The sequence below is a fragment of the Culex pipiens genome, chromosome 1, assembly GCF_016801865.2.
Source record: "Culex pipiens pallens isolate TS chromosome 1, TS_CPP_V2, whole genome shotgun sequence".
Taxonomy (NCBI): domain Eukaryota; kingdom Metazoa; phylum Arthropoda; class Insecta; order Diptera; family Culicidae; genus Culex; species Culex pipiens.
In genome coordinates this window covers 64,139,705-64,165,626 of record NC_068937.1, presented here as the reverse complement: position 1 = coordinate 64,165,626, position 25,922 = coordinate 64,139,705, and the positions used below count along the sequence as shown (strand labels likewise).

General features: G+C 42.9%; 2 protein-coding genes and 2 pseudogenes across 2 annotated transcripts; all 4 read left to right on the top strand.

Annotated features, from left to right (window-relative positions):
* Nucleotides 1-209: 209 nt before the first annotated feature.
* LOC120426187 (uncharacterized) lies at nucleotides 210-15,727 on the top strand. The gene is given in 12 exon segments (XM_052711693.1): nucleotides 210-241; nucleotides 3,630-4,265; nucleotides 4,758-4,932; nucleotides 10,567-10,661; nucleotides 10,717-10,760; nucleotides 11,052-11,323; nucleotides 11,544-11,732; nucleotides 12,399-12,926; nucleotides 12,979-13,103; nucleotides 13,159-13,219; nucleotides 13,264-14,116; nucleotides 14,171-15,727. Coding segments are annotated over 11 exon segments (2,631 nt in total). The 3' UTR covers nucleotides 13,738-14,116; nucleotides 14,171-15,727.
* LOC120426174 (uncharacterized) lies at nucleotides 15,721-18,047 on the top strand (annotated as a pseudogene).
* Nucleotides 18,048-20,354: 2,307 nt separating this feature from the next.
* LOC120426183 (uncharacterized) lies at nucleotides 20,355-23,423 on the top strand. Its single transcript, XM_039590897.2, has 4 exons — nucleotides 20,355-21,660; nucleotides 21,745-22,320; nucleotides 22,382-22,573; nucleotides 22,629-23,423. Exons 2-4 carry the CDS (start codon nucleotides 22,271-22,273, stop codon nucleotides 22,840-22,842), a joined length of 456 nt encoding a protein of 151 aa, XP_039446831.1. The 5' UTR covers nucleotides 20,355-21,660; nucleotides 21,745-22,270; the 3' UTR covers nucleotides 22,843-23,423.
* LOC120426175 (uncharacterized) lies at nucleotides 22,861-23,404 on the top strand (annotated as a pseudogene).
* Nucleotides 23,424-25,922: the final 2,499 nt, after the last annotated feature.

Sequence of the window (25,922 nt, the reverse complement as noted above, 5' to 3'; positions counted from 1 at the left end):
GAGGGAGCTGGAACGCACCACGTGACCAGCGTCTACCTTCTCGGCGTCGTGAATCAACCGCACGGCCAATCAGCATCGAGCGTCGCTCGACGGCGGATTCCCGCCAAAGCAGAGGAACCAACTCGACACCTCCAGACTGCCAGCATCTACCAGAACATCGCATCAGCAGCTTTCGCCGGCCCTCGACGGCCGGGCGTCTTCGCAGCAGCATGTGCACCAACACCAACAAAACCCTGCGCAGGTATGTGAGAGACCCTTGAATCATGGCCATGTTTCCTCTCTCCCATTTCCCTTACCCACACAAACAATTGTCTAGCTCGAACTCTCGCGGTAGTTTTATGCTCCGGGAAATGGAATCCCGCAAATACACAGTGAAACCATGATTTTGCGAACATGAATTTATTCTTTTTTTTCCCTCATGCGTTACCTTGAATAAATCTCTATGAACGTGCACTCTTGATAACCTTTTCGTTTTCGTTTTTTGAAATCATACCTTCTTTTTTCCCTAACTTTCCGTTGTCTGAAAGAACCAGAATCGAAGATCTCCGTGGGTCATTACACGTTCAATTTGATAAGATCCCATTTTAGTTATTTTTGGTAATTTCGTCTGCGTAAAAGCCGTATGCCGACTAACGACCCTGAGAGCTAATGTCGGGCAACTAACACGACGGGTGGCCTCTTGTTTCGGCAAGAGTGGCGCATAAGCCACTGCGTTTAAAACTACAAAAATCTTCATAGCACGGTTAGGTCGGTTACATTGGCGCCCAACGCAAAAAGTTTTCCATAGAATTTGCTTTTGTTGGATGATATTTGAATAGGAAAAGAAAGTGCCACTGTTTTTTTTATATTTTTTTTCAGTTTGTTTTTTTTTTTTTTTGAAACTGTACATATTTAAACGAAATCGGAGTGTTATGAAATTTCTCTCAGTTTTTTTTATAAAGGTTGCGACTTCTCCGCATGTATCAAAGATATTTTTTTGTAGATATATACATTTTTTTTAGTGGTTAGGTTTTTTTTTCATTTGTACATACTTTCTATTGAAAATGATCTTTGAACATTTTTTCTAAATATTAGTTTTTTTTTTAAATTTACATTATCTTCATACTGATATAACGAGTTAGGCTAATAGAAAGTTATAGATTTAGTTAGTTTGAAAATGGAATCGTACATTTTTCCCTCCACATCAACTTTGAACGATGAAGAATTGAATTTTGAACTTAAATTACGTAATAAACAAATTTATCCAAATGAAAAATTAGAACAAAAACAACTATTCGTCAAAAGATTGTTCACCGAAGACAGAGAGAAGAAAACAAAATACAAAGGAATTAATTTTTATGAAAATGAAAAACCAATTATCATTAAAAACGTTGATGAAATTATTGAGAAATTGAACACTACATTTGATCGTCGTCTTCTCTCAAGGTTGCGACATTACCTAATTCGGACCAATTATGCTTTAACAGCATCTGAGTTTGACGAAACTGATAAAACATACCTAATCAAGGAAATTGAAGATGTTTTCACAAAATTTAAAAAGAAATTCAAATACAGCAGTGAGGATGAGGGATTAGAATCAGAAGGAAACGGGAAGGATGGGAAGAATGATAAGAAAAAAGATGAACCTACTAGCAAGGATGATAAGTTGGGAGTTTCCTCCAAACTGAATGCATCACTTGATCAAATTTTAAGCAAATTAAGTCTCGCCTCGGAAAGAATTACAGATTTTATCGAAGCGAGCCAATTAAAAAAGCTTAACAGAACGGGAAATGATTGGTCAGATTATTCGAACAGTGAAGACGAAAGGGAAAGGGGTAGAAGAAACAGAGATTCCAGGGGTAATAAAAGCCATGGAGACTCTAAACAACCCAGACTGGGAGAATATGATAAGTGGAGACGTGGTCGAAAAATCTTTCAAGGACCGGAACCGGATCCGATACCGGGACATAGCAGACAGAACTTTTCGAATCATGGTCGTGGTCTCGGCGGGACATCATTCCATAATGATCAAGGTCGGGGCAGAAAGGTGAACCGGGGAGGTAACCTGTCTCATATCGACAGACAGCAGGGCTACGATAGCTCAGGTGACTACGGTTCAGGCAGCTCGAGTCGTGACGTCAGACGACAACCCAGCAAGAAACGAGTGGTAAGCCGCCACCGGAACAACAGAGGGAGATCCCTTAGCAGTTCCGATGGTCACGCAGATCGAGATGGTCCACAAAGGCGACACAGGAGGCGTTCCGGAAATCGACACCGACGAGACATTTCCGACCGTAGTTCGAGTGCATCCAGACACAGGCGTGGGTACCGGAGATCGCGAGTTGAGAACTGGGACCTGATCTTCTCAGGTGACAACAGGTCAATTCAGGTAGAGGATTTTCTGTATCGAATCAAAAAGTTGGCCAGGCACGAGGACGTGTCACAAGGCGAGTTGCTTCGGAACATACATCACCGATTAAAGGGTGAAGCGTACGACTGGTGGTTCACGCGCGAGGAGAATTTCACCAGATGGTCTAGATTTGAAGACGAAATCCGTTTCAGGTACGGAAACCCGAACCGGGACAGGGGAATTAGGGCTCAGATTAGGGAGTTGAAACAGAAACGGGGAGAAAAGTTTGTTGCTTACGTAACAGAGGTCGAAAAACTGAATCAATGTCTAGTTCGACCATTTTCTCCAGATACCTTATTTGAACTAATTTGGGAAAACATGAGGCCCCATTATCGTTCGCGCCTTTCAACAATTACTGTTGATGATTTGGAACATTTGATTGAATTAAATCACAAAATTGACGCTAATGATCCTTTCTTTTTTAAGCCACTAAACGGAACAAGGAATGATGTTAATCATCTAACCGTGGAAGAAAGTGATTATTCTGACGATGAAGGATTTCAGGTGAACGCCATTCAGAAACAGCGAACACCTAGACAATCAGCACCACCTGGTGGTCAGTCTAGAGCTGCGAATATTTCAAATGATCGTCTAACTTCAGATCAACAACAACAACCAGGTACAGCGGAGGTTCCAGTTTGTTGGAACTGCCAGGCCATCGGCCATGCTTGGAGAGAATGTACAAAACCAAAACTAGTTTTCTGTTATGCTTGTGGGAAGTTAGGTCGAACAGCTCGAACTTGTGAGAAGAATCACTACCCTACATCCCAAGAAGATCAAGATCAAGATCAGTCGACAAACTGGCGGCGGGATGCTTGATCGGGAATTCAACCATCTCGCCAGTAGAAACAATTCCCAGCGAAGAGGAATCTACTTACTTAAATAACAACTCAGTCTTACAAATTAGGGTTAATCCTAGTGCTTGCCCACACATTAAAGTTAACGTGTTAGGTTCAGAAATTGTTGCACTGCTTGATTCTGGTGCTGGAATAAGTGTCATGAGCTCGTTGAACTTAATCGAAGCTCATGGACTAAAAATTTTGAAATCTAATATCAAAGTCTGCACGGCCGACGATACTGAACACACTTGCCTAGGTTATGTGAACGTTCCATACACGCTAGGAAATGAAACTAAAGTTGTATCAACACTAGTCGTACCTCAAATTAAGAAACCATTAATTCTAGGAATGGATTTTTGGAAAGCGTTTAACATTCGACCAGTAATAACCACAAACAACAGGACGGAGGAGTTGGACCTGACGTGGACGTCCACGCTTAGCGATACGCCTAACGTCAACTGCCTACGCGTAGAGAATGACCATGCGTTGGCGGACAACGAGATCATTGCGTTGTCAATACACATCATGGAGTTTGACGTGGATGAGGATCAGATCCATATGAAATCTCAACCCGAAGAGGACGATTCGTTAGACATTCCCACGCTAGAGCTGCCAGAAGATCCGGAAGCTTTGATTGACGCGGTGGAAACGGAACACCCGTTGACTGTTGAGGAAAAACGTCAGCTGAAAGATGTCCTGCGGCAGTTCGATTGCACCAGCGAAGGTCGTCTTGGGAGGACAACCCTCATTGAGCACGAGATCGAACTCGTGGAAGGGACCAACATGAAGGAGTTACCGATGTATCGTTACTCGCCGAAGATCTGGGAGAACGTCGAGCAGGAGTTAGAGCGTTGGAAAACGTTGGATGTTATCGAGGAGTGTACAACCGAGTTCGCCAGTCCCCTGGTTCCAGTAAAGAAAGCGAACGGAAAAATCCGAGTTTGTTTGGACTCGCGCCGGATCAATTCTGTCACTAAGAAGGACGCTTACCCGATGAGGAACATGTCGGAGATCTTTCACCGGTTGCAGAAAGCGAAGTACTTTAGTATAGTTGACTTAAAGGATGCGTACTTTCAAATACCACTTCGGGAAAGTTCGCGTAACTACACTGCCTTCCGCACGCCCAAAGGCCTTTTTAGGTTCAAAGTTGTCCCTTTTGGCCTAAAAAACGCGCCGTTCACGATGAGTAGAGTTATGAATCTCGCAATTGGCTTCGATTTGGAGCCAAATGTTTTTATATATCTAGACGATATTGTTATCGCCACTGAAGACCTGAACGAACACTTCAGGCTCCTGAATGAAGTTGCGAGTAGGCTCAAACGAGCGGGTTTAACAATATCTGTTGAAAAAAGCCGGTTTTGTCGAAAGCAAGTGCGATATTTAGGCTACCTTTTAACTGAAAACGGCCTCGCGATCGATAGTGCCAAGTTAGAACCGATACTCAATTACCCGCGCCCGAAGACCATCCGCGAAGTGAGAAGATTAATGGGACTAATGGGATTCTATCAGAAGTTCATTCATCGTTACAGTCACGTGACTGCCCCAATAACTGATTTATTGAAGAAGACCAAGAAGTTCCGGTGGTCTGAAGAGGCCAACAACGCGTTGAGTGAATTAAAATCTGTATTAACGTCCGCCCCCGTTTTATCAAACCCCGATTACTCGCGACCGTTCTTAATCGAGACTGACGCGTCCCAGCTCGCCGTGGGTGCTGCTCTGATGCAAGAATTTGACGAAGGAAAACGTATTATTGGTTATTTTAGCAAAAAATTATCGAGTACGCAAAGGAAATATTCCGCGACGGAAAAAGAGTGTTTAGGAGTGCTTCTCGCCGTGGAAAATTTTCGACATTACATTGAAGGATCGACATTCACCGTGGTTACCGACGCGAAAAGTATTACCTGGTTGTTCTCAATTTCCGCCGCGAACGCGAACTCTCGTTTGTTAAGATGGGCTTTAAAATTACAATCGTACGATTTTGTATTACAATACCGGAAAGGGAAAGATAACGTTCTAGCCGATTGCCTCTCGCGAATCGAGACCGTCCAGATCGTTGACCAAGACTACGTCGAACTCAGAAAGAACATTCAGAAAGACCCAGACAAGTTTAAGAGCTTTAGAGTTTCTGGGGAACGTATTTACAAATACATCGAAGAACCCGGAGCGTTTAGGGACAAACGATTTGAATGGAAATATTATCCACCTATGTCCGAACGAACCGAAATCATTCACAAAATTCACGATTCAGCACACCTGGGATACGACAAAACATTAAACAAACTCAGGGAAACCTATTTCTGGCCAAACATGCCTACCGAAACAAAGAAATTTTGTCGCGAGTGCATTCCATGCAAAACCGCGAAAGGAATCAACATAAATCCAACTCCAGCTATGGGTTCTCAAAAGAAATTCTGCGACCACCCTTGGCAATTCATAACATTAGATTATGTTGGGCCTTTTCCAGCGTCAGGTAGAAATAGAAGCACTTGTTTGCTCGTTCTAACTGATGTGTTTACTAAGTTCGTCCTTGTCCAACCTTTTAGACAGGCAACAGCATCATCATTAGTACATTTTCTAGAACAAACGGTATTTTTGTTGTTTGGTGTACCGGAAATGGTTTTATCCGATAATGGCACACAATTTTTGTCAAAAGAATTTTCCAAACTTTTAGAACATTACGGAGTTAAACATTGGCTTACACCTTCTTACCACCCACAGGTGAATAACACTGAAAGGGTAAACAAAGTAATAACAACTGCAATCAGGGCCACTTTGAAGGGAAATCACAAAACATGGGCGGAAAACATTCAACAAATCGCTTGTGCGATTAGGAATTCAGTACACGAATCGACAAAATATTCACCTTATTTTCTGACATTTGGTCGCAACATGATTTCAAATGGAATGGAATACGAAAATTTACGAGAAATGAACACACCAACTAGTACCACCCTAAGCGAACAAGAACGAGAAGAATTGTACAAAGAAGTACGTAAAAACTTAGCAGAAGCTTACCAGAAACAAGCGAAATATTACAATACAAGATCTAACTCAAAAGCACCAACTTATGTTGTGGGAGAAAAAGTTTTGAAGAAGTGTACCTTATTATCGGACAAATCGAAAGATTTTTGCGCCAAACTTGGACCAAAATACGTCGAAGCTTACGTGAATCGAGTTCTCGGAGATAGTTACGAATTAAAAGACAAAGACGACAAGATTTTGGGCATTTTCCATGCAACTTTCTTAAAAAAGTTTTAAATGTACATAAAACAATCAAACTTATTGAAACTAGGTTAGTAAATATTGCTACATTATTTTACCTAGCCTTAGAAATGTCGGAACGACATTTGTACATAAACTCAGCAAAATCTACTTAGTTCTATATTAGTAAACAAAAACATTATTCACTATCGCTCACCATTTTCTTCATTCATAAATCGTTTAAGTTTAGATCCAACTTTTCAGCATGTCGACGTAGATTCATTGAGGAGTATTCTTGAAACACTTTTTTGAAGCCGTTGAGCATAAATTTCATTGATTAAATCCCTTGGGGCAGCATAAATTTCATTCATCCGTATCCGTATGTAGTATTGGTGAAATCTTTAGAACGTAGTAGAAGGTGACACACACACTATAGAACAGCAACGAAAAATCTTTCCGGCTCTCCCTGTTGATTTAGTATGATAAGTTACCTGTAAATAGACAACAATCTAATAAATTTTAGGATAATTAACTATTTATACCGAATACTCTCCAGTTTTAGAGAATCAGGGGGAAAAAGTGCCAATTTTTCAGCTGAATTCGATTTTCTTAGTCCACACGCGGCACACGTTGTTTTTGAGGCACTCTTGTTTTGGTTATGACAGCTGATTTGACGTTGTCATTCCGGGACAGGGCTGTGTAAGGTTATGCTGTCAGTTTTTTCGATGATTTTTTTTCGGCAGGGATGAACACGGTTCACGGCGAGGAAATTCGAGGTTTAATCGAACAATGTTTGAGAATAAGAATTTTTTTTTTAAATTTTATTTTTCCGTTAAATTTGGATTTGAAGCATTTTTGAAAATTTTGAGGTCGAACAAAAATTACCATTAGACTTATGATTAAGTTGAGGTGATTTTGTTCTGTTTGGAGGACAGTTTGATTGAAGTTTTGTCGATATTTTGATCGATGTGAAGCAATCACTCTACTTTACCTTTTTAACTTCTTTCCTAGGATGGATATGATCCATTAGGAAATTTGGCAAACCAGTTTGCGTTGTTAGATTTGTTTATCGAAAAAAGACATTAGTCGAAAGAAACTGATAGTATGAACATCTTTGGTGAAAGTAGCTCTAGTAATTAAGTTGTTATCTGAGAGAAATGAAGTAACTAAATTTAGTATACATAAGTTTTAGATAATAATTTCGGTTCAGGATCCCGTGCACAGCTAGTTTTTAGGTTATGAAAATTTGTTCAATTTTCAATTGAACAAATTTTCATAAAACGAGGTGGTGTGATGTAACGTTTTCCGTTATTGCGAATTAATTTTTTTAGTTTAAACTTAAAGTTAATAAAGAAATAAAAAAAAATGTAAATAAATAAATATAAAAAAAAAATTATTAAATAAATATCTAGATTGAGGCAACGCGCGTACCGGTATCAGACGAAGCGAGTGTATATTCACGACTCACGTTTCGTGGAATTTTATAGCAAATGGGATCTGTCACACTGAACGTTGGTGAGCCCGTCTCGGGTGCCGCCATATTCCGGGGACTCGGAACTTCGGAGGTTTCCTGGGTATGAGAGTTTCGGGTCTCGTTCTTTCTGCCAACGGAACGGCTGGTGATAAGAAGTGCGCGACGCGACTAGTGACTTTAACCTTTGCCTTTGCCTTTTACCTTAATAGGTTAGTTGTACATAGTGCGAGTGTTCTTCCTAAAGATTTATTTAATTAAGTTTACTTTTTATTCCATTAGTTTTACCTAAGTGAATTCTTGGATTTTTGCGTCCGCTTTCTTAAATACAGTTCACTTTAACATACAATAAGGTAACGTAGTTTGTTTGAATTAAATATATAATCCCGCATAATCAAAAACCATCGGGGGAATAGTCCAAACTATATTACTACTAAAAGAGATGTAGTTACCACATACTTCCCGGATAAACGAAAACTATATCGATTGCAGTGTGGAACTTAAAAAAACCTTATGAGATAAGGTCACCATTTGTAATAATGTTATTTGGCGGACCTTGATTACTGTTTGTCAAATGGTCACCATATGTAATAGAGTTATTTTAATGTTTGTAATGGTAAACAATTTTCTTGATAACTTTAAAAAACTATTTGCAGATGTTTTCTCAAATGGTTACCCAAAATCATAAGGTAATTTTAAAGTTCAAATGGTTCATATTGATTCACGAGTACCATATGGAAACATTAAATAACCACTTGAAAAATTGTTACCAAAATTGAATAAGTTTTGTTTTCAAATGAAAGAATTAAACTTTTATTGTGGGGTTGGGTTGGTACTGGAGTCGGATTTGGGCGAATTCCGGAACTAGATTTTGTCTGACTATGTTGCCGGAAAAGTTTACGATCTACCCAACGATGGTGGGGCTAATTAAAGCGAAGATATTATATTATGCCATGTTTTTTATTAAATCTACATGAAGTATGTACATAATTTTAGTTGCAGGCCAAGGGTGAAATGATACCTTTTCGGTTGACACCCGGTGAGGAACATCCTGGAAGGAGCGGAACTACACCCGTAGTGCTGTTAGCTGACCTAGACCTTGGTCAAAACAGCTGCTCTGGTTTCTTGCAAGTTACCCATTTTCTTACCTCCACGTTGGCTTGGTTTCGTCATCATGATGACAACACGTGACCTTGCTGGTGGCCTGTGGAAACGAACTCGTAAACCTTTGACCAGCGAGGGTCAGAGTAGAGACGGCCAAAAGAAAGGGATGCGCAATGTGGGAAGGGAAGATTGTAGACGGTATTGTTTTGATTCACAGCATGTTGAGTTAACTGTTGTGGATGTACCTGATACATCGCAATACGGGGTTTCTCTTCTTTCCACTTTCAGCTACTATCTATCTTCTATTTCTTTATTATGTATAACTGATTTTCTAATTCTGCTTCTGTTTACTATCCACCATTTTATTTTGATTGCATGATCTTTCGTTTCTCTTATACTAATGCATCTTTTTGTTTTGTTTTGTTTTTGTTTGTTTCCATTTTCATGTCGAGTCTGGGCCTGCGGTTGGAGAACGATTGCACCACGACAACCACTTTGGAGTGATATTATCACACTGGAGACAACAGCAACAACATAAGAAACCCTGATGTCACTCAGGTTCACGAAAGTAACTGTATCGATATTTTATAGTGTTTATATTTTACTAACATCCCTTTCTTTGCAGAGCATGGACTACATCATAAAGCGGCAATGTGGGAAAGGGAAGTAATTTGTGATTGTAGAAGGTATTGTTTTGATCCACAGCATGTTGAACGAACTGTTGTGGATGTACCTAGAACATCGCAACTAGGAGTATCTCTTCTTCTTATCTCCAACTACTTTAGTCCTGTTTCACTTATCTGTCAAGTCTCCTCTACTTAATTTGCCAGTTTTAACTGCTATGTGTTTTCCCTAACATCCCCAATCGGCTCCTGAAGTTGTCATTAATGCTATCTAAGCTTATATGATATTATTTATCCTTTATCAGATAGCTTTTTTCATAAATTATTGCCTATATTTTTAATCTACTTCATACAGCTTTTACTCTTCTTTCCTTCAACATACACTTATTCTTTCAGTATCGAACTTTATGTAGTTTGCTTTCCTTTATTGTCTATTGTTTTAATCTACGCCCTTTTCTTCAAACAAGTAAGGTTTGAGTCCTTACTCAATATATTGAATGATCAAAGTCACACACAACGTTATTGTACTTTTGGTAAACTTTTTAATAACATGCTTAGGTTCAAAACATTGTAACAAAACACCGCGACAGAAGAAATAGCAACAGATAAACACGACTCAACCCAGATCGAAAGTCCGTAAACCCACGATGTTTTGTAGGGCAACGATGTTTTTCGAATTTTTCGATGAATTGGTATGCTGCGCGTTAGAGTGACAGAGACGGAATGATTTTAATTTTTCGTCGAAGTTTCGATCGTCATTCTGTCTCCGTCTTACACGGTTGCGAATTTTCGGTGGAACTGTCAAACAAGATTTTCTTCGACTGGAGAACAACGTGTTTTCCCCGTTATTGCTTTTCTGGTAAGTTTTTTTTTTCCAAATCTTAAAGTTTTTATAAGAAATAAAAACATGCATTCTGTTGTTTTACACTTCTTCCGCAGGGCTTAGCGTGGATACGTTTGGCCTTTCCGCTTGACCACCTGGAGATGGCCAAGGAGCAGCCGGTTGTTGCGGAACCATTGCTGCAGGAGTGCAGGTACAGCATTAATTCTTGGAATCCTCCAACCCGGACTAACCTTCTCCTTTTTCAGGTCAAATGATTGGATCGTCAACTCCAGAAAGCGTAGAAATGGCAGTAGGTTCCTGAATTGGGCGACATGTCCCGCTGTGTCTAATCCGGAGAACATCCGCAGAATCACTTGGGGCGGCCGGTTCAAAAGACGGATAATGGGGAGCTGAAGTGGTTCCGGCGAGGTTCACCGAACGCAGCGGCGTCGTGCTTCGAAGTAAACTTCCAACACGCCCAAGAGGACACCGGCCGCCAATATGCGTAAGACCTATCGTAACAGTTTAGCTTCCGATGACAGTTCCGTGGCACCGTCAAGAATGACGGGAAGGCACCAACAAAGTGTTGGCCGCAGATAAGCCGGAAGCCAATCTTTAAGACCTGGACCATTAGGAACTCGTCTTTTTCGTTTCGAAGTCCCCAAACCGGTGGAAGCGGATCTGGCCGCAGAAATTAGATTAGTCGAAATGGAACCGCTGGTGGTGAAGATGAGCACCGCGAGGCCGAACGACTCGGTGTCCGGAAGTGCGCAGAAGTTGCCGAAAGCGTTAGCCATCGGCAAACCGACCAAGGTCAAGAGGGCGGAGAAGGTCGTCAAATCATCGCTCGCTGGCCAACAATCTGCAGGACGTGTGCGACAAAATGGTCGGAGTGGGTGACTTGAGCTGGTCAAATCGAGACAATTTCAATAACACGGCGGCTTCGGAGGCCATGCTGGTGTCTTCCGTTTTGAAACGGAACATGACAACACAGGTTCTTAGGAATGTTTGTATTTCGTGTATTTTGAGAGAACAAGTTCAAATTAATTTAAACAATTAATCATAACTGCATTCTTTTCCTCTCTCCCTCCAGATCATCAGCGACTCCAAGCTTAATTACTTATTCAGTCATACTCAGACCAGAATCAGCAGCATCGGCACCAGCCGGGACTTCTCCGATGACGGAATGGCGGAGAAAACGATAAGGGTGAAGGTTATGATTGGGAGTCGGCGAGGCGTGACGGGGTTTTCCAAACAGCAAAATCATCTCAAATCCATTCTGGTGAATTTTAAATTCAAGGATCTTTCATAATATGATCACACTTGTTAATTTTCTGTAACATTTTTGTAAACTGTTTTCTGAAATTTATTTTGCAGCGATTTCCTACCTGCAAAACTTCGGTTGGTCAATCCGATCGCTGATTGAATGTGAGTTCCGGCCGCTCCTGGTAACGACTAACACAAATTCAACCCTGGTTCAACCGAATTATTGTTGTTATTCTTTTTCAGCTTGTGCCCGCTCTACGTTGACGATACTGCGAAATGTTCCGGTGTGATACAAACTCGTTTTTGCCGGTCAGTTCAACGCAAAAATGACCGACACCTTCGACGCGCAGGAAACGTCACATTACTGGAGCGTGGCCAGTGACGGCGCTGGCGCTAGAGCTCAGGTTTGGGAACAACTATGGTGAGCAAGAATTACATCTAGTTCGAAGTTCTAAGATTGAAAAGCTGACCAACCACTTCAACAACCAACAAGGAGGAGGAAAATCTCTCCAACCACTGGGGTCAATAGCTCAACCCGGCTTCCAGAAGCTGCACGATCGTTCCATGTGGCCGACTCCGGTGGCATCCCATGAAGATAGCTAAACTGCTAGCTGGTACCCGGAAACGAATCCGTCGAGAAGCGGGCCCGGGACATCAAAAGGAGCAAGCTAAATTACCGTAGCAGTTACGTGCGCTGATGCCACCGTTCATGTATTGTGGCAGCGAATACGCAGATGGAAGGTTCGGGTCGCCACCGACCACCGGGACTATCGTGGAATGCGAAACAACAGTGTCGGCGGGGCATGGATCAAACCATCCGCTGACGCAGTCGGGTGGTAAATAACGCGACTCGTATGGAGCAGGCGGCGGTCGTGGACATCGCGAACAAACGCAACCCCCATGGTTGAGCACATGCAGCAGCGAGACCAGCACCGGGATCCCGACGATCACCGGCGGTGGCGGCCACCGGCCCAGTAGCAGCAGCAGGGTGACGGCACGAGCGATACTTAGCGCGGTTCATTCACACCCAGCAAAGGGCAAGGTTCAAACAGCGGGCCAGCAGCCTCGTCGGGAAATTGATCGTAGCGACCGGGCTGATGGTGACAACGAAGATTTGCCCCGGGAGATCATGCAGCGTCATATTGACTCCGAGGAGGACGATCGCTTCAGCATCCGTGCCCGGAGTCGTCCAGCAAGATGGGCGGCGACGGTGACCGTACAACGCCGCAGTTGAATCAATGCTTTTCGAGGCACGACAACAGCCATTAGACGTGCTTATTTCCGGTACTTTAGGGCTGTGGATTCGAAGCAGGAGTCGGATCTTTTTGGCCTTGGGGATGGCCCAGGTGCAGCAGATGGCAGCGAAACCAGTGCAGCGGGAGCTTAGGTAAAACAACTTTTCTTCACATTTCTCAACCCGAACTAATTTTTCCTTCTTCCAGGTCAAATAATAGGTGGGTTCTGTGGATCGACCAGGTCGTCGGCCCGGAGATGAAAAAAAAGGTCGCGCGCTGAATTTTCGAAGACCCCCCCCAGGATGTCAACAGACGATCAAGAAGCTGAGGAACCATCGGTGGCGTGCCGCCTCGTTGACAGGAGAAAGTAGAAGCTGCCTGTTACAAACTTCCGTTACGCCAAAAGCAACACCGGCCGCCATCCAGCGCAATTCTACGTGGAGTCACGAAGAAAAAGGACGTAACCCTACTCAAGATGCGTATGTGGTTCGAGGAGTCCTGTTGGATTGTCCGCTGAAGTACAAAAAGGGCGAAAGTCAGACCAACGAAATTGTCGGCGATCAGGACTTTAGCAAGCTCCTGCAGGAGGAACATGTGGCCAAGGTGTGTGCCGATATGGTTGCCCTATTGCCGGAAGATGTTTTCACTGAGATGGGCGTCTCCGATCTGGCCCAACAATTCCTGTTGAATGTCGGCACGGCGATTCGCCAGCTGCGTAAAACCGGAAACAACCGGCTGGCTCGTGCTTACGGCAACCATCGTCAACCAAACGGAGAAACCCACTGAGAAGGGCCTCGGAACCGGTACCAGTCTGTTCAAGCTCAAAAAGATGGACCCTAACCTCAAAACATGCACCATTTCCTCCATGGTGTCTCCAAGGATATCCTCAACGGAACCGAACGTAATCTGCCGGACGCTCTGCACGTTAAACGAAACCTTATGCTCAAACTGCACACTGCACAAATAGACTCGAATACGTCAAGGTACAAGAACAAGTTCCGATCGTGGAGCAACATCTTCACTGGTGCCAAAAACGATCACGAAGATGTTGGAACGGTGGCCTGACTGGACGACAGCACATCAATGACTGGCCAAGCGGGCGGCAAAAAGGCAAATCGTGGTCCGTACCGGCAAGGCGAAGGAAACTGTAGACAGTTTATGAGTGGTGAGTTATCATCTGTTAACGAAAAACATAAATAAATTTAATTCTTCTCCACAGCATATCAACAGCAGATAGCGCCCGGCTTCCTGGCATCCCTAGAAAGGAATCACCCCTAGCAGTCCAGCAAGCAGCAAGGCGGAACACCCGGCAGCCAAAGGAACTGAAAATCAAGCCGGCATCCCTGATCCGGTCACTAACGGCCATTCCGTAACATCCACGGTTTATGTCCTGTCGGAAACTGCACAGATAAGAACCGGCGGAAACGATGGCCAACCTTTGTGCAACCCGGTACGCCGGAACACCAAGCACGACTACCGGGAAAAATAGGCCAACCTGCCAGAAATTTGCAAAGAACCATGACATGAAGTCACTCCAGTTTTTGGACTAACGGATGCCCGCAGATTGCAACTTTTGTTTTTTACTGTGTTATAGTAGTAGTTTATAAAGTATTTTTCACGAAAATCTATGTAATTTGAAGAAAAAACGAGGAAATCTAAATAAAAACATAAACAACAGCAACAAACTTTCAATCCAAACAAATAAATCAAATGACAGCTGCGAAAAAACGAAGAAGAAGAACACAAAAACGGGGTTGACGCGCGTCCGATTTTTCACCATGACGTCGTTCTTACATCGGCCCCGCACGTAGGCCTCTCGCGATGTTCGAACAACCTTGACAGGTTGACGTTTCGGGTGCAAAATACCTTGATTCGGGTCTGATGCGTGTCTCAAAATCAGACCCGCATCGGCCCCTGTAGGTCTGATCGTCGTTCTTACGATCAGACCCGATCGGCCCCGTATTTCTTACTGGGAACACTAGGAAAGATTTCAGGAGAAAACAATACACAGTAAAATAACAATTAGTTTTTGAATTCAAACTAAAAATTAAACAGTTTTTTGCTTTACTGAAAATTGATAGGCACACTATAAATGGTTAGGCGCTTATACTTACATCAAACCCTACGTAATGTACCACCCCCGGCCGAGTTAAAATGCGTAACCGGAAAAGAAGGTGTGCATGCCTGGCACGAACACTCAAAGCGTGTTCTAGCGTGCTGCTCGTACTGACTCAGAGCAAGGGTGAGATGTAGGTGTAAGGGCAGTGCGTGTTCGTCGGGAACCTGGTGCATAAGATCGGTCAAGGCCCGTTCTTACACTGAAAATTGCGAATTGCGAATGAAGTATGTACATAATTTTAGTTGAAAAAAAAAAATAGTTTCATAGCATCCTACTTGGGCCAAAATTTGTTGGTGACATCAACATTCAACTACATGACCTTATTTTTTTGTTTAATTATTTTTAACTAAACCGTCAATTTTCGTCAATTTTCTTAGACTGCATTTTCAAAAAAAAAATTCACGTGTTTTAAAGTCGTTGGTTGCATCCAAGTTTTAATGCCCGCCAGCTTGTATCCAACATTGCATAATAAAGATCGACTTTATCAATCAGTCGACATAAATGGCCAAACCCCCTTTTCAACATCTGTCAAAACCGTCAAAACAAAAAGCTGTCGCTGCTGCGGCTGCGAAACTTTAGGTGGTGGTGCAAGTGGTGGCTGGTTCTGGCCAATTGTTTCGTTGCAGAATTCGATTTTCGTGTGATTCCCACTTCCGACATCGCCGACCGGAAACTCCCACAATAGAGTGACAGTTTGTGATCCTGCAGGTAAACTGCGAGCTGCTCAGCTCAGACAAGAACAACAATTGCGTGGGCGCGTTCCGAATGAGCTGAATGCGGCCTGGTCCGCCCTCAACAGTCATCCGTTCGGCATCTTTGACCACTTTGACGACAATATGGGCCAGCTGTCGGGAAAGACCCTGATGCGCGCGTACGATCTGCTGTTTATCGCAATTGACCGGTTCGGGACGAAGGTCTCGGATGAGCTGGTTCAGTCAGAACTGTCGCAGGCAGACCGTTTGCCGGCGCTGAATACGGTCAAAATTTTGATGTACTTGCTCGGCGGTCTCGTGAAGGCCATCAATGCTCACTTCAACGTGGCCAAGGTCAGCGTTGGTTGGTGAAGAAGTGTGAGGGAGAAGTAGAACGGACATTGAGCAGGATGAGGTGCTGGACTGGGACAACAAGTGGAACTGGGCATCGTGCAGCTGTACAATCTGTTCCGAGGAGTCGTTTGGTGAGTAAGTCGGAGCATATTTCGTTTAATTATTTTGTGACGATCACAAATTTTCGTTTTTAGCGTAATCTGCGACATTGCGCTGGAACAGTCGTACGTCAAGAACCGCAGCCTGGTGGACGGCATATTTTAAATTCCGGGTACGGCCATCAATCGCTACAATCACGCATTGTCCTTTCCGGTGCGAATCCTGCAGATTCTGGAGCACTGCGAAGCGTCTATTGCGCCGATCGCTGGCGGCGTGATGCTGCTATACGAAGAGATCTACCCGCTGTGTTCAAGGATCGAGGAACTGATCGAGCGGCTCAGCATGGACGCGGCCGACAGCCAAACGGCAAAGCAAGTTTTTGCTGGAGCTGGAATTGCTCGCTCCGAAGCTTATCATTCCACAATTATCCACGCTGAGCGACGAACTGTTGAACCTGGAATATTACGCGGTGTGCAACTGTGTCCTGCAGATAATGGGCAAAGTCATCGTGACCGATCTAACCTCGGAGGAACTGTCCGATAAGCGGAAAGAAACACTCAAACACATATGCACGCGTCCCTGTCTGTTTGCCAACGCATTTTTCCGCACTTTCTTAAGGATTTCTTCGTCCACCAGCACCGGAAACAGCTCGACCGGAACGTGCGCCACCCGAAGAAATCTAGGTGGACCAGTCGTGGCAGCGATTCCAAGTAGAAACCGACGGTAGAAACTGTGCAAACTCCAAAAAAAAGGACGTAAACGCGATGCCCCGTGTGTGACAGATTTAGACGTCAAACACGCTCAAAAAAAGTTATTTCACTTTTACCTCAAAATCAAAGGGTCTCGAAGTTCTGCCCAGTCATGACGTTCTAGCAGGATTCTAGCAGAGTTCTTACAGAGCTGTACATTTATATAGCTTTCTAGCAGAAATGTTCCATCGTTCTAGCAAGATTCTGAGAGAACCAGCTCTGCTAGAATATTTCGTGACTGGGTGGAAAGGTAGGTTTTGTTTAAGTAAGCCATTTTCTGGCAGTGAATACGGCATCAACGACGTCACAACGATGCTTGGGCTGCGCGAGGAGGACAAAACGAACCCGCTGGCAGGCGCTGCTCGAGTTCCTCCAGCACATCGAGTCGGACGAGTAAATACTAGAGATCCTAATTAGGGAGACTGGTCGAAGTGAATTTGACGTACCAAACGTATCCAAACGAGCATTTGCCTTTACGCCCAGCAAAACTTATCAGTGTTGCCAAGCTCAAAACATACGTTGCCAGATCGATTTAGCCAGCTTAACCAGTCTCCCTATTTAGGGTCTCTAGTAAATACATGGTGGATCTGACGGCATTTTGCAACTACATCAAGACGTGAGTTTTTCAGGGAATCTATCTAAACTGTTTCAATAACGTTGCTCTGTTGCAGCTTTGCGGACACGCCGACGCTGTGCAGTTACATCCGGCAGCTGGCGTACGATCCGTCGATGACGACGGACAAGCTTCAGAAGATGTACTTCCAGTCGATGATGCAGGTGCTGCTGGAGATTGTGGCGTCGTACGATCTGGGTGACGAGGTCGGTCGGGAGAATTGAAGAAAGGGCTGACGGAAATGTTGGCTTGCGGCGATCTTGGCGAGAACAACGTGAAGACGATTATGGCCATCTTGAACGGTTGGTGGGTGACGTCGGGGAGCGGTTCGGTTCTGTGTGGATTTGATCAACGCAATTTTGGGACCCTCGCGGGCGGACGTTTCCAACACGTCGCGACCGTTGGTGGATGAGTACTTGGAAAAGAACACGGACAAGAGTCTGCAGATGAAGATTTCCTCGCTTCGGTTGAACATAATGAACTTGAAGGAGCAGGATATGGACAAGTTCAACAAGAAGGATTATGGCGGTGCGCAGCGAGCGTCGGACGAGTTGACCGCGACTATGACGTACACAAGTTCACTATCTGGTTCATGTACAAAAGGAACTAGCAGAAGTCTGCAAGCATCCAGTTCTACAACATTTTCTTCCAGCGAATTATGAAAGTGTTGAAGATTATAGAGATGGGGCGGAAGAACTTTGATCCGTCCGCGCCGAAGCTCATTCCGCAGAACCGGCTGGAAATCTGAATGGGGTAATGCGAGCGCCGCTGACGAGTACCAAGGTGGACTGATGTTCAATCTGGACGTTTCGCGTCGTGTTCTGTTGCAGATCACCGACATAAGGGCTTTTTTCTGCCTCGATCTGTACGAGATCATTCAAGTGGAAGACACAAAGGTAAGGATGATGACGATTTGAATGTCGCCATAGTGAAGAGAACGAGGTGGATGAAAAGAAGCCGGCGAGATTAAGTCGCAGGATCCGGTGTTAAGTGTTTCAGCTGTTTCGCCTTGGACTCGCGTTGTTTGAATAACAGCGGTGTTTTCGCAAGTGATTGTATCACTATGGCAGCGCTGGGTCCCGACTCTAGTCCCGATTCGCCCCAGATGACGGAATGTTCCGAGTGTGATGAGCGGAAGTTAGTAAATTCGTTTGAACTGCTCTCTGCCATCGAAAGACGATATTCGCAAAGGCACCCCTTTAGAGCTGCTGATTGCACAGTGTCAGATCGGTTAGATTGACCAGCGGAATTACGGTTCAGTTCTCTAGCATCAACGGAATCGATGATGTGGAGGTGTAGTGTGATCTTTTATACAAATAGGGCGTTTACCCCTACGAAATTGAGTTTCAGAACCTCCGTTATTCTTGGTTTCGTATAATTTACGCCAACCATCAAAGGAAGCGCAACTTTCACAAACGCAAGGGCTCGCCTTTCTTTGAATGCAGATTGCAAAATCTCATGTCTTAAATTATGGTTTATTAATTCCAATTCTTTAGGCAATATTTGTACTTCTAAATCAATTTAGTAGTTAACAACATTTTGGATTCAACGCAAAATTGAATTTGCCTTGCGCGCTCTCTCTTTTCTCTTCTCTCGCTACGCTCCGTTACCTGCTCTTTCGCAGGCAAGCGCACTGCGCAGTGCGCAGGCAAAAACAGTCTGATGTGAATCGTTTGTGCGGCTGGTTGTTGTTTACGTTTTGTACGCAGGTATAATTTTCAAACAAATCATTTGATTTACAAAATACTTTGTTTATATTTTTCTTGTTGATCATTTCAGCGCCGTGGAGAACTTGATAAAAACGGAACAGCTGGTGCTGGAGAACTCGATCGGTAATCAAAAGAGATTTTGCCGGCAGCCGGCCGACAATATTGTTCCGCCGAGGATGCGACCAAGCAAACAAACGATTGGCATCAAGCAATCTGAATAATCAGATAAGTACATATGATATTTGTTTGAATATTATATTCAACTTGATACTTTGTGATTTTTTTCTTCTTACTTTTTCAGGTTTGGACGATTTTGGCAGTATGATCAACTAAACAGAATCGACATCGCCGCTAAAGTTTAAATATTATTGTTGTGAACCATCCGTCAAAAAGTGAACAATACTGTAAAAAATAGGTAGGTAAAAAATGTAAGAAAAACTTTTAAAAACCATTTCAAAACTATTTCTAAAGTAGTAAATTTGTATGATAAACTTCAATTTACCATTTAAAAACTATTTCTCAAATAGTGAAACTGCGAAAAAATGTAGGATAAACCTTAAATAACCATATGAAAACTATTTCCAAAATAGTAGCGATAGGTAAAAATAGCAAGAAAAACCCTAAAAAACCATTTACAAACCCTTTCTAAAATAGTAGACGCAAGGTTAAATTTTTTAAGAAAAACCTTAAAAAACTTTTTAAAAACCATTTCTCAAACAGTAAAAACCGATAGAAAAAGGTCGCTTTTTCGCGAAAATTGACTTTATTTTTACCATTACACAAATGGTAATTTGACGAAACGTTGTTCGGGGATTTTTAAGGTTACCGTTGCTAACCACCCTCAATTCAGATGGTCGAACTTTATGATAAATGGTAGGGTACCATTTCCGATATGGTATTTTTAAGGTTTTGCTACCATTTTTCAAATTGTGGTTACGATCTCTGAAATGGTGACAAAACTATTTAACAAAAAGTTTTTTTAAGGTTCTCGTTTATGCGGCCCGGATAAACGAAAACTATATCGATTGTGATGAGGAACTTAAAATAACCTTACGAGATATAGTCACCATTTGTAATAATGTTATTTGGCGGACCTCGACAACTATTTGTTGAATGGTTACCATACGTAATAGAGTTATTTTAATGTTCATAATGGTCAACAATTTTCTTGATAACTTTAAATAACTATTTGCGGATGTTTTCTCAAATGGTTACCCTAAATCATAAGGTAATTTTAAAGTTCAAATGGTTCGAATTGCGGACCTTGACGACTATTTGTCAAATGGTCACCATAATTATTAAGGTTATTAAAAAGTTTGTAATGATTCAAAAATTTCTTCATAACTTTAAAAACTATTTGCGGAAGTTTGCTGAAATGGTTACCTTAAAACATAAAGTTATGTTAAAGTTCAAATGATTTACAACAATCCGTAAGAGCAATGTCGTACCGCCCCTTTCAAATGTTGCTCCAGATTTGCAAAAGCATTTCCATCCAAACCGAAATTTAAGAAAATTATCAGGTTTGGCAAAATTTGTAATCTTCATTAAGGTCGTAGAACTACTGTTAAACGCTATGGAAATGTGCGATGGGTCGCCCGTTTCGAATCCACCAAGCAGCTCAGGCCCAGATCCTTACGGATTAAGATCCGCATCTGCAGCATTTGTTGGAGTCGATAATTGCACCGCACGTCGGGTAAGCCATCGGACTGGACCTACATGTCGATGATGGCAAGCTGATGGGTGACACTGCGAGTGCGGGATCGGTGGCAATAACAGCCAGGCCGGGACTGGTGAATTTATCACTGCTGGGAAGGCAAATGCCGGACAAACCGGGCAAAACAAACACGACGACACTTTGATCAAACGTTCAGGTTGAGCGGATTTAAAAAAAAAAACAAACTTACGCAGCGCGTAAACTTAAATGCGGTAAACAAAAATTTAATCCACTTTTCTTTTCCCTTATCTTTTTCTTCCCTTCCATCCTTGACAGTTCTAGAACTTCTAGATGTCATTTTAATATTCCTTCTTCTGCTTTTGGCAAAATTTAAAAGAGCTGGATATTGTATTAGAATTCTAGCAGGATTCTGGCAGAATCAGAATCAGCATATTCTTGACTGGGTTTCATTCTCACCCATCTTATCTAGATAAGTGCCGTGCGCTATTTGTGTGTACACTACCCAAAATTGATTACTTTGAAGACGGTCAAATCGCAGCAGGCGATCAAAACAAAACAAATCCGTCGAGTTGCGGAAAGATTTCTTTTGCTGGTGCGCGTATTTTCGTTTGAATCCGGTTCGTTCCGTCGTGCATTTGGTTGTTTCGCGTCCGGGAAGTGCCTCTCTCGAAAAGGAGCCATGAATCGTCGCCACGCGAGGTAAGTTGACCCTCGTTACGGCGAGAGTTTTCGGTGAGTGTGGTGCAAGATACAAAGTTTTTGTTTTTGTTGATTTCGTTCCAGAACAATCCCGTAAACGTCGCCGGGTGCTCGAGAACCAGGAGATGGAAGCGTTGATCTTGAGGGTGGGCAAAAATAGCAGTGCTGTAGTCGGATTTGGGCAACTTCCGGAACAAGATTTTGCGGTTTTTTCCGATAAAAGAGCCGGAAAAGTGTTCGATCTACTCGATGTTTGTGGGGCTGACGAGCGCGAAGAGGAGAATCTGGAGGACGGAGGAGGAGGCGACCCGGTACGCGCTTCGATTTCTGGCTGATTTGGTCAATTCTTAGGACATCTCAACGAATTCGTTGCTTCAGCTGTTGTGCGTGATCGATACGTCTTTGCGATCCTTTCGACGTTGCTTTGTGTTGTCCGGCAGTTCTACGAGAAGAAGGAATCGGCGTTAGAGAATTTGCTGGTTCAGATTGAGATGTTGTTTTCTAATAGAGTCGGACGTGTCGCCGATTTTCCGCCAAGCGGTCAAAACGTCGCTGGGTTGCAACTGTGGCGTTCGTGAAGGTGCTCAAAATCGACGCGGACGAGAAGGAGATGGAACGATTCGCGAAGACGGCCAAGCTTGTGCTGGGGGAGATCTTTACGTGAGTATCTCAAAACATTTGTAAAAGGTAGGTTTTGTTTAAGTAAGCAATTTTCTCGCAGTAAATACGGCATCAATGACGCCACCACGATGCTCGGGCTGCGCGAGGAGGACAAAACGATCCCGCTGAAGAACCTCACCATCGAGACGGCAATCTGCTGGCAGGCGCTGCTCAAGATCCTCCAGCACACCGAGTCGTACGAGCTGGACGCGTACATGGTGGATCTGACAGCGTTTTGCAACTACATCAAGACGTGAGTTTTTCAGGGAATTTATCTAAATTGTTGTAATAACGTTGCTCTGTTGCAGCTTTGCGGACACGCCGACGCTGTGCAACTACATCCGGCAGCTGGCGTACGATCCGTCGATGACGACGGACAAGTTACAGAAGATGTACTTCCAGTCGATGATGCAGGTGCTGCTAGAGATTGTGGCGTCGTACGATCTGGGTGACGAGGTCGGTCGGAAGAACTTGAAGAAGGTGCTGGCGGAAATGTTGTCAAACTTGGCGAGGGCAACGTGAAGACGATTGTGGCCATCTTTGAGCGGTTGGTGGGAGCGGTTCCGATTCTGTGTGGATTTGATCAACGGTATTTTGGAACTCTCGCGAGCGGTCGTTTCCAACACGTCGCGATCGTTGGTGGATGAGTACTTGGAAAAGAACCCGGACAAGAGTCTGCAGATGAAGATTTCTTTGCTTTGGTTGAACATAATGGACTTGAAGGATCAGGAGATTGACAATGTCAACAAGAAGGATTATGGCGGTGCGCAGCGATTGTTGGACGAGTTGACCGCCGCCAATGACGTACACACGGTCACTATCCGGTTCATGTACAAATGTCATTCCGCAGAACCGGCTGGAAATCTGACTGGATTGTGTGAGCGCCGTTGACGAGTACCAAGGTGGACTGATGTTCAATCTAGACGTTTCGCGACGTGTTTTGCTGCAGTTCACCGACATGAGGACTTTTTCTGCCTCGATCGGTACGAAATCATCCAAGTGGAAGACTACAAAGGTAAAGATGATGAATGTTCCAGAAGGACTTCCTGTCGCCGAAGTGAAGAGAACGAGGTGGATAAAATGAAGCCGGCGAGATCAAGTCGCAGGATCCGGCGGTAAATGCTAAATATAAATTACAGCGGTGTTGGGTCGTGGACAACTCTGGACTGGATTTGTTTACGTTTTGATTGTAATTATTGTGAATACAGATCTGTTGCGTTTTGACACCCGTTGAGGCTGGTCGTCTCTTGGGGACCAAGAAAGTCGCCGTGTTTTATTTTATTGTACCGTCCTCCCAGTGGTGTCCTCGTCCGCCGTCGTAGATTCGTTCGTTTTCTTGTCCCGGACGTCCCTGCAAGTAAGCACAACGTTGGAGACTGGACGATCGGACCGAACAGCGGTGTTTTCGCAAGTGATTGTATCACTATGGCAGCGCTGGGCTTTTAGGCTGCTGTGGAGCTTGCACGAAATGAGGATGGCGGATCCTCAGGAAAATTTGGAGCGCTTTGGGGCCGAAACAGAATGGAGTGGGCGCTGGAAGTTTTTCAATTGTCTTCGACAGATTTGCTCCACAATGTTTAAAGATTTCCTAAACATTATGGCTTGAACAAAACGGTGTTTTTAGACTGATTGGTTGGAATTTCGACTCTCAGCTTACCCAGCTATGAATGTTCCGAGTGTAATGAGCGGAAGTTAGTAAATTAGTTTGGACCGCTCTCTACCATCGAAAGACGATCTTCGCAAAGGCAACCCTTCTTCGAGCTGCTGACTGCACTGTATCAGATCGGTTAGATTGACCAGCGGAATTACGGTTCCATTCTCTAGCATCAACGGAATCGGTGGTGTGGAGGTGTAGTGTGATATTTTATACAAAAAGGGCGTTTACCCCGACGAAATTGAGTTTCAGAACCTCCGTTATACTTGGTTTCGCATAATTTACGCCAACCATCAAAGGAAGCGCAATTTTCACAAACGCAAGGGCTCGCCTTCCTTTGAATGCAGATTGCAGAATCTCATGTCTTAAATTGTTGTTTATTAATTTCAATTCTTTAGGCAATATTTGTACTTCTAAATCAATTTAGTAGTTAACAACATTTTGGATTCAACGCAAAATTAACTTTGCCTTGCGCGCTCTCTCTTTTCTCTTCTCTCGCTACGCTCCGTTACCTGCTCTTTCGCAGGCAAGCGCACTGCGCAGGCAAAAACAGTCTGATGAGAAACGTTTGTGCGGCTGGTTGTTGTTTACGTTTTGTGCGCAGGTATAATTTTCAAACAAATCATTTGATTTACCAAATACTTTGTTTATATTTTTCTTGTTGATCATTTCAGTGCCGTGGAGAACTTGATAAAAACGGAACAGCTGGTGCTGGAGACAATATTGTTCCGCCGAGGATGCGACCAAGCGAACAAACGATTGGCATCAATCAATCTGAATAATCAGATAAGTACATATGATATTTGAATATTATATTCAACTTGATACTTTGTGATTTTTTTCTTCTTACTTTTTCAGGTTTGGACGATTTTGGCAGTATGAACAACTAAACAGAATCGACATCGCCGCTAAAGTTCAAATAGTATTGTTGTGAACCATCCGTCAAAAAGTGAACAATTCTGTAAAAAATAGGTAGGTAAAAAATGTAAGAAAAACTTTTAAAAACCATTTCAAAACTATTTCTCAAAATATAGTAAATTTGTATGATAAACTTTAATTTACCATTTGAAAACTATTTCTCAAATAGTGAAACTGGGAAAAAATACAGGATAAACTTTAAATAACCATATGAAAACTATTTCCAAAATAGTAGCTCTAGGTAAAAATAGCAAGATAAACCCTAAAAAACCATTTACAAACCCTTTCTAAAATAGTAGACGCAAGGTTAAAATTTTTAAGAAATACCTTAAAATACCATTCAAAAACCATTTCTGAAACAGTAAAAACCGGTGGAAAAAGGTCGCTTTTACGCGAAAATTAACTTTATTTTTACCATTACACAAATGGTAATTTGACGAAACGTTGTTCGGGGATTTTTAAGGTTACCGTTGCTAACCACCCTCAATTCAGATGGTCGAACTTTATGAAAAATGGTAGGGTACCATTTCCGATATGGTATTTTTAAGGTTTTCCTACCATTTTTCAAATAGTGGTTACGATCTCTGAAATGGTGAGAAAACCATTTAACACAAAGTTATTTTAAGGTTCTCGTTTATGCGGGGGGTTAACCATTATCATATAGTTACGGCACTATACAAAACCATAACGAAACTGATCGTCAAATGATGACGTTTTTATTGAAGTAAATCTAATGATTCTAACTATTTTTGAACTATTTGGGGTACAATAACCTTACACTAAACAGTTCGGATTGTTTAGACAACGTGACTCAACGAAAAAATGTACAAGTCCAAATAGTTCAAACAATTTATCAACTTTATTGAGAACAATATAGCAAAATTCCACAGATTTTAGATTTTTATAGTCAGAACCTGTAAGAACTAAAAACCTACTATAAATGCTATAGTAGAACACAATTGATGGCGGCCACATTTTTTTCGATAAGTTTGTATAATCCAAATAAGTTGTCAACTTACATGAAGTAAAA

What these genes read in the sequence shown, in the direction of transcription:
- LOC120426183 (XM_039590897.2), top strand. Translation starts at nt 22,271, where the DNA reads ATGGAACGATTCGCGAAGACGGCCAAGCTTGTGCTGGGGGAGATCTTT. An exon ending in GTGCTGGGGGAGATCTTTAC is followed by an intron (nt 22,321 to 22,381) that starts GTGAGTATCTCA and finishes ATTTTCTCGCAG; the next exon opens with TAAATACGGCATCAATGACG. An exon ending in TTTTGCAACTACATCAAGAC is followed by an intron (nt 22,574 to 22,628) that starts GTGAGTTTTTCA and finishes GCTCTGTTGCAG; the next exon opens with CTTTGCGGACACGCCGACGC.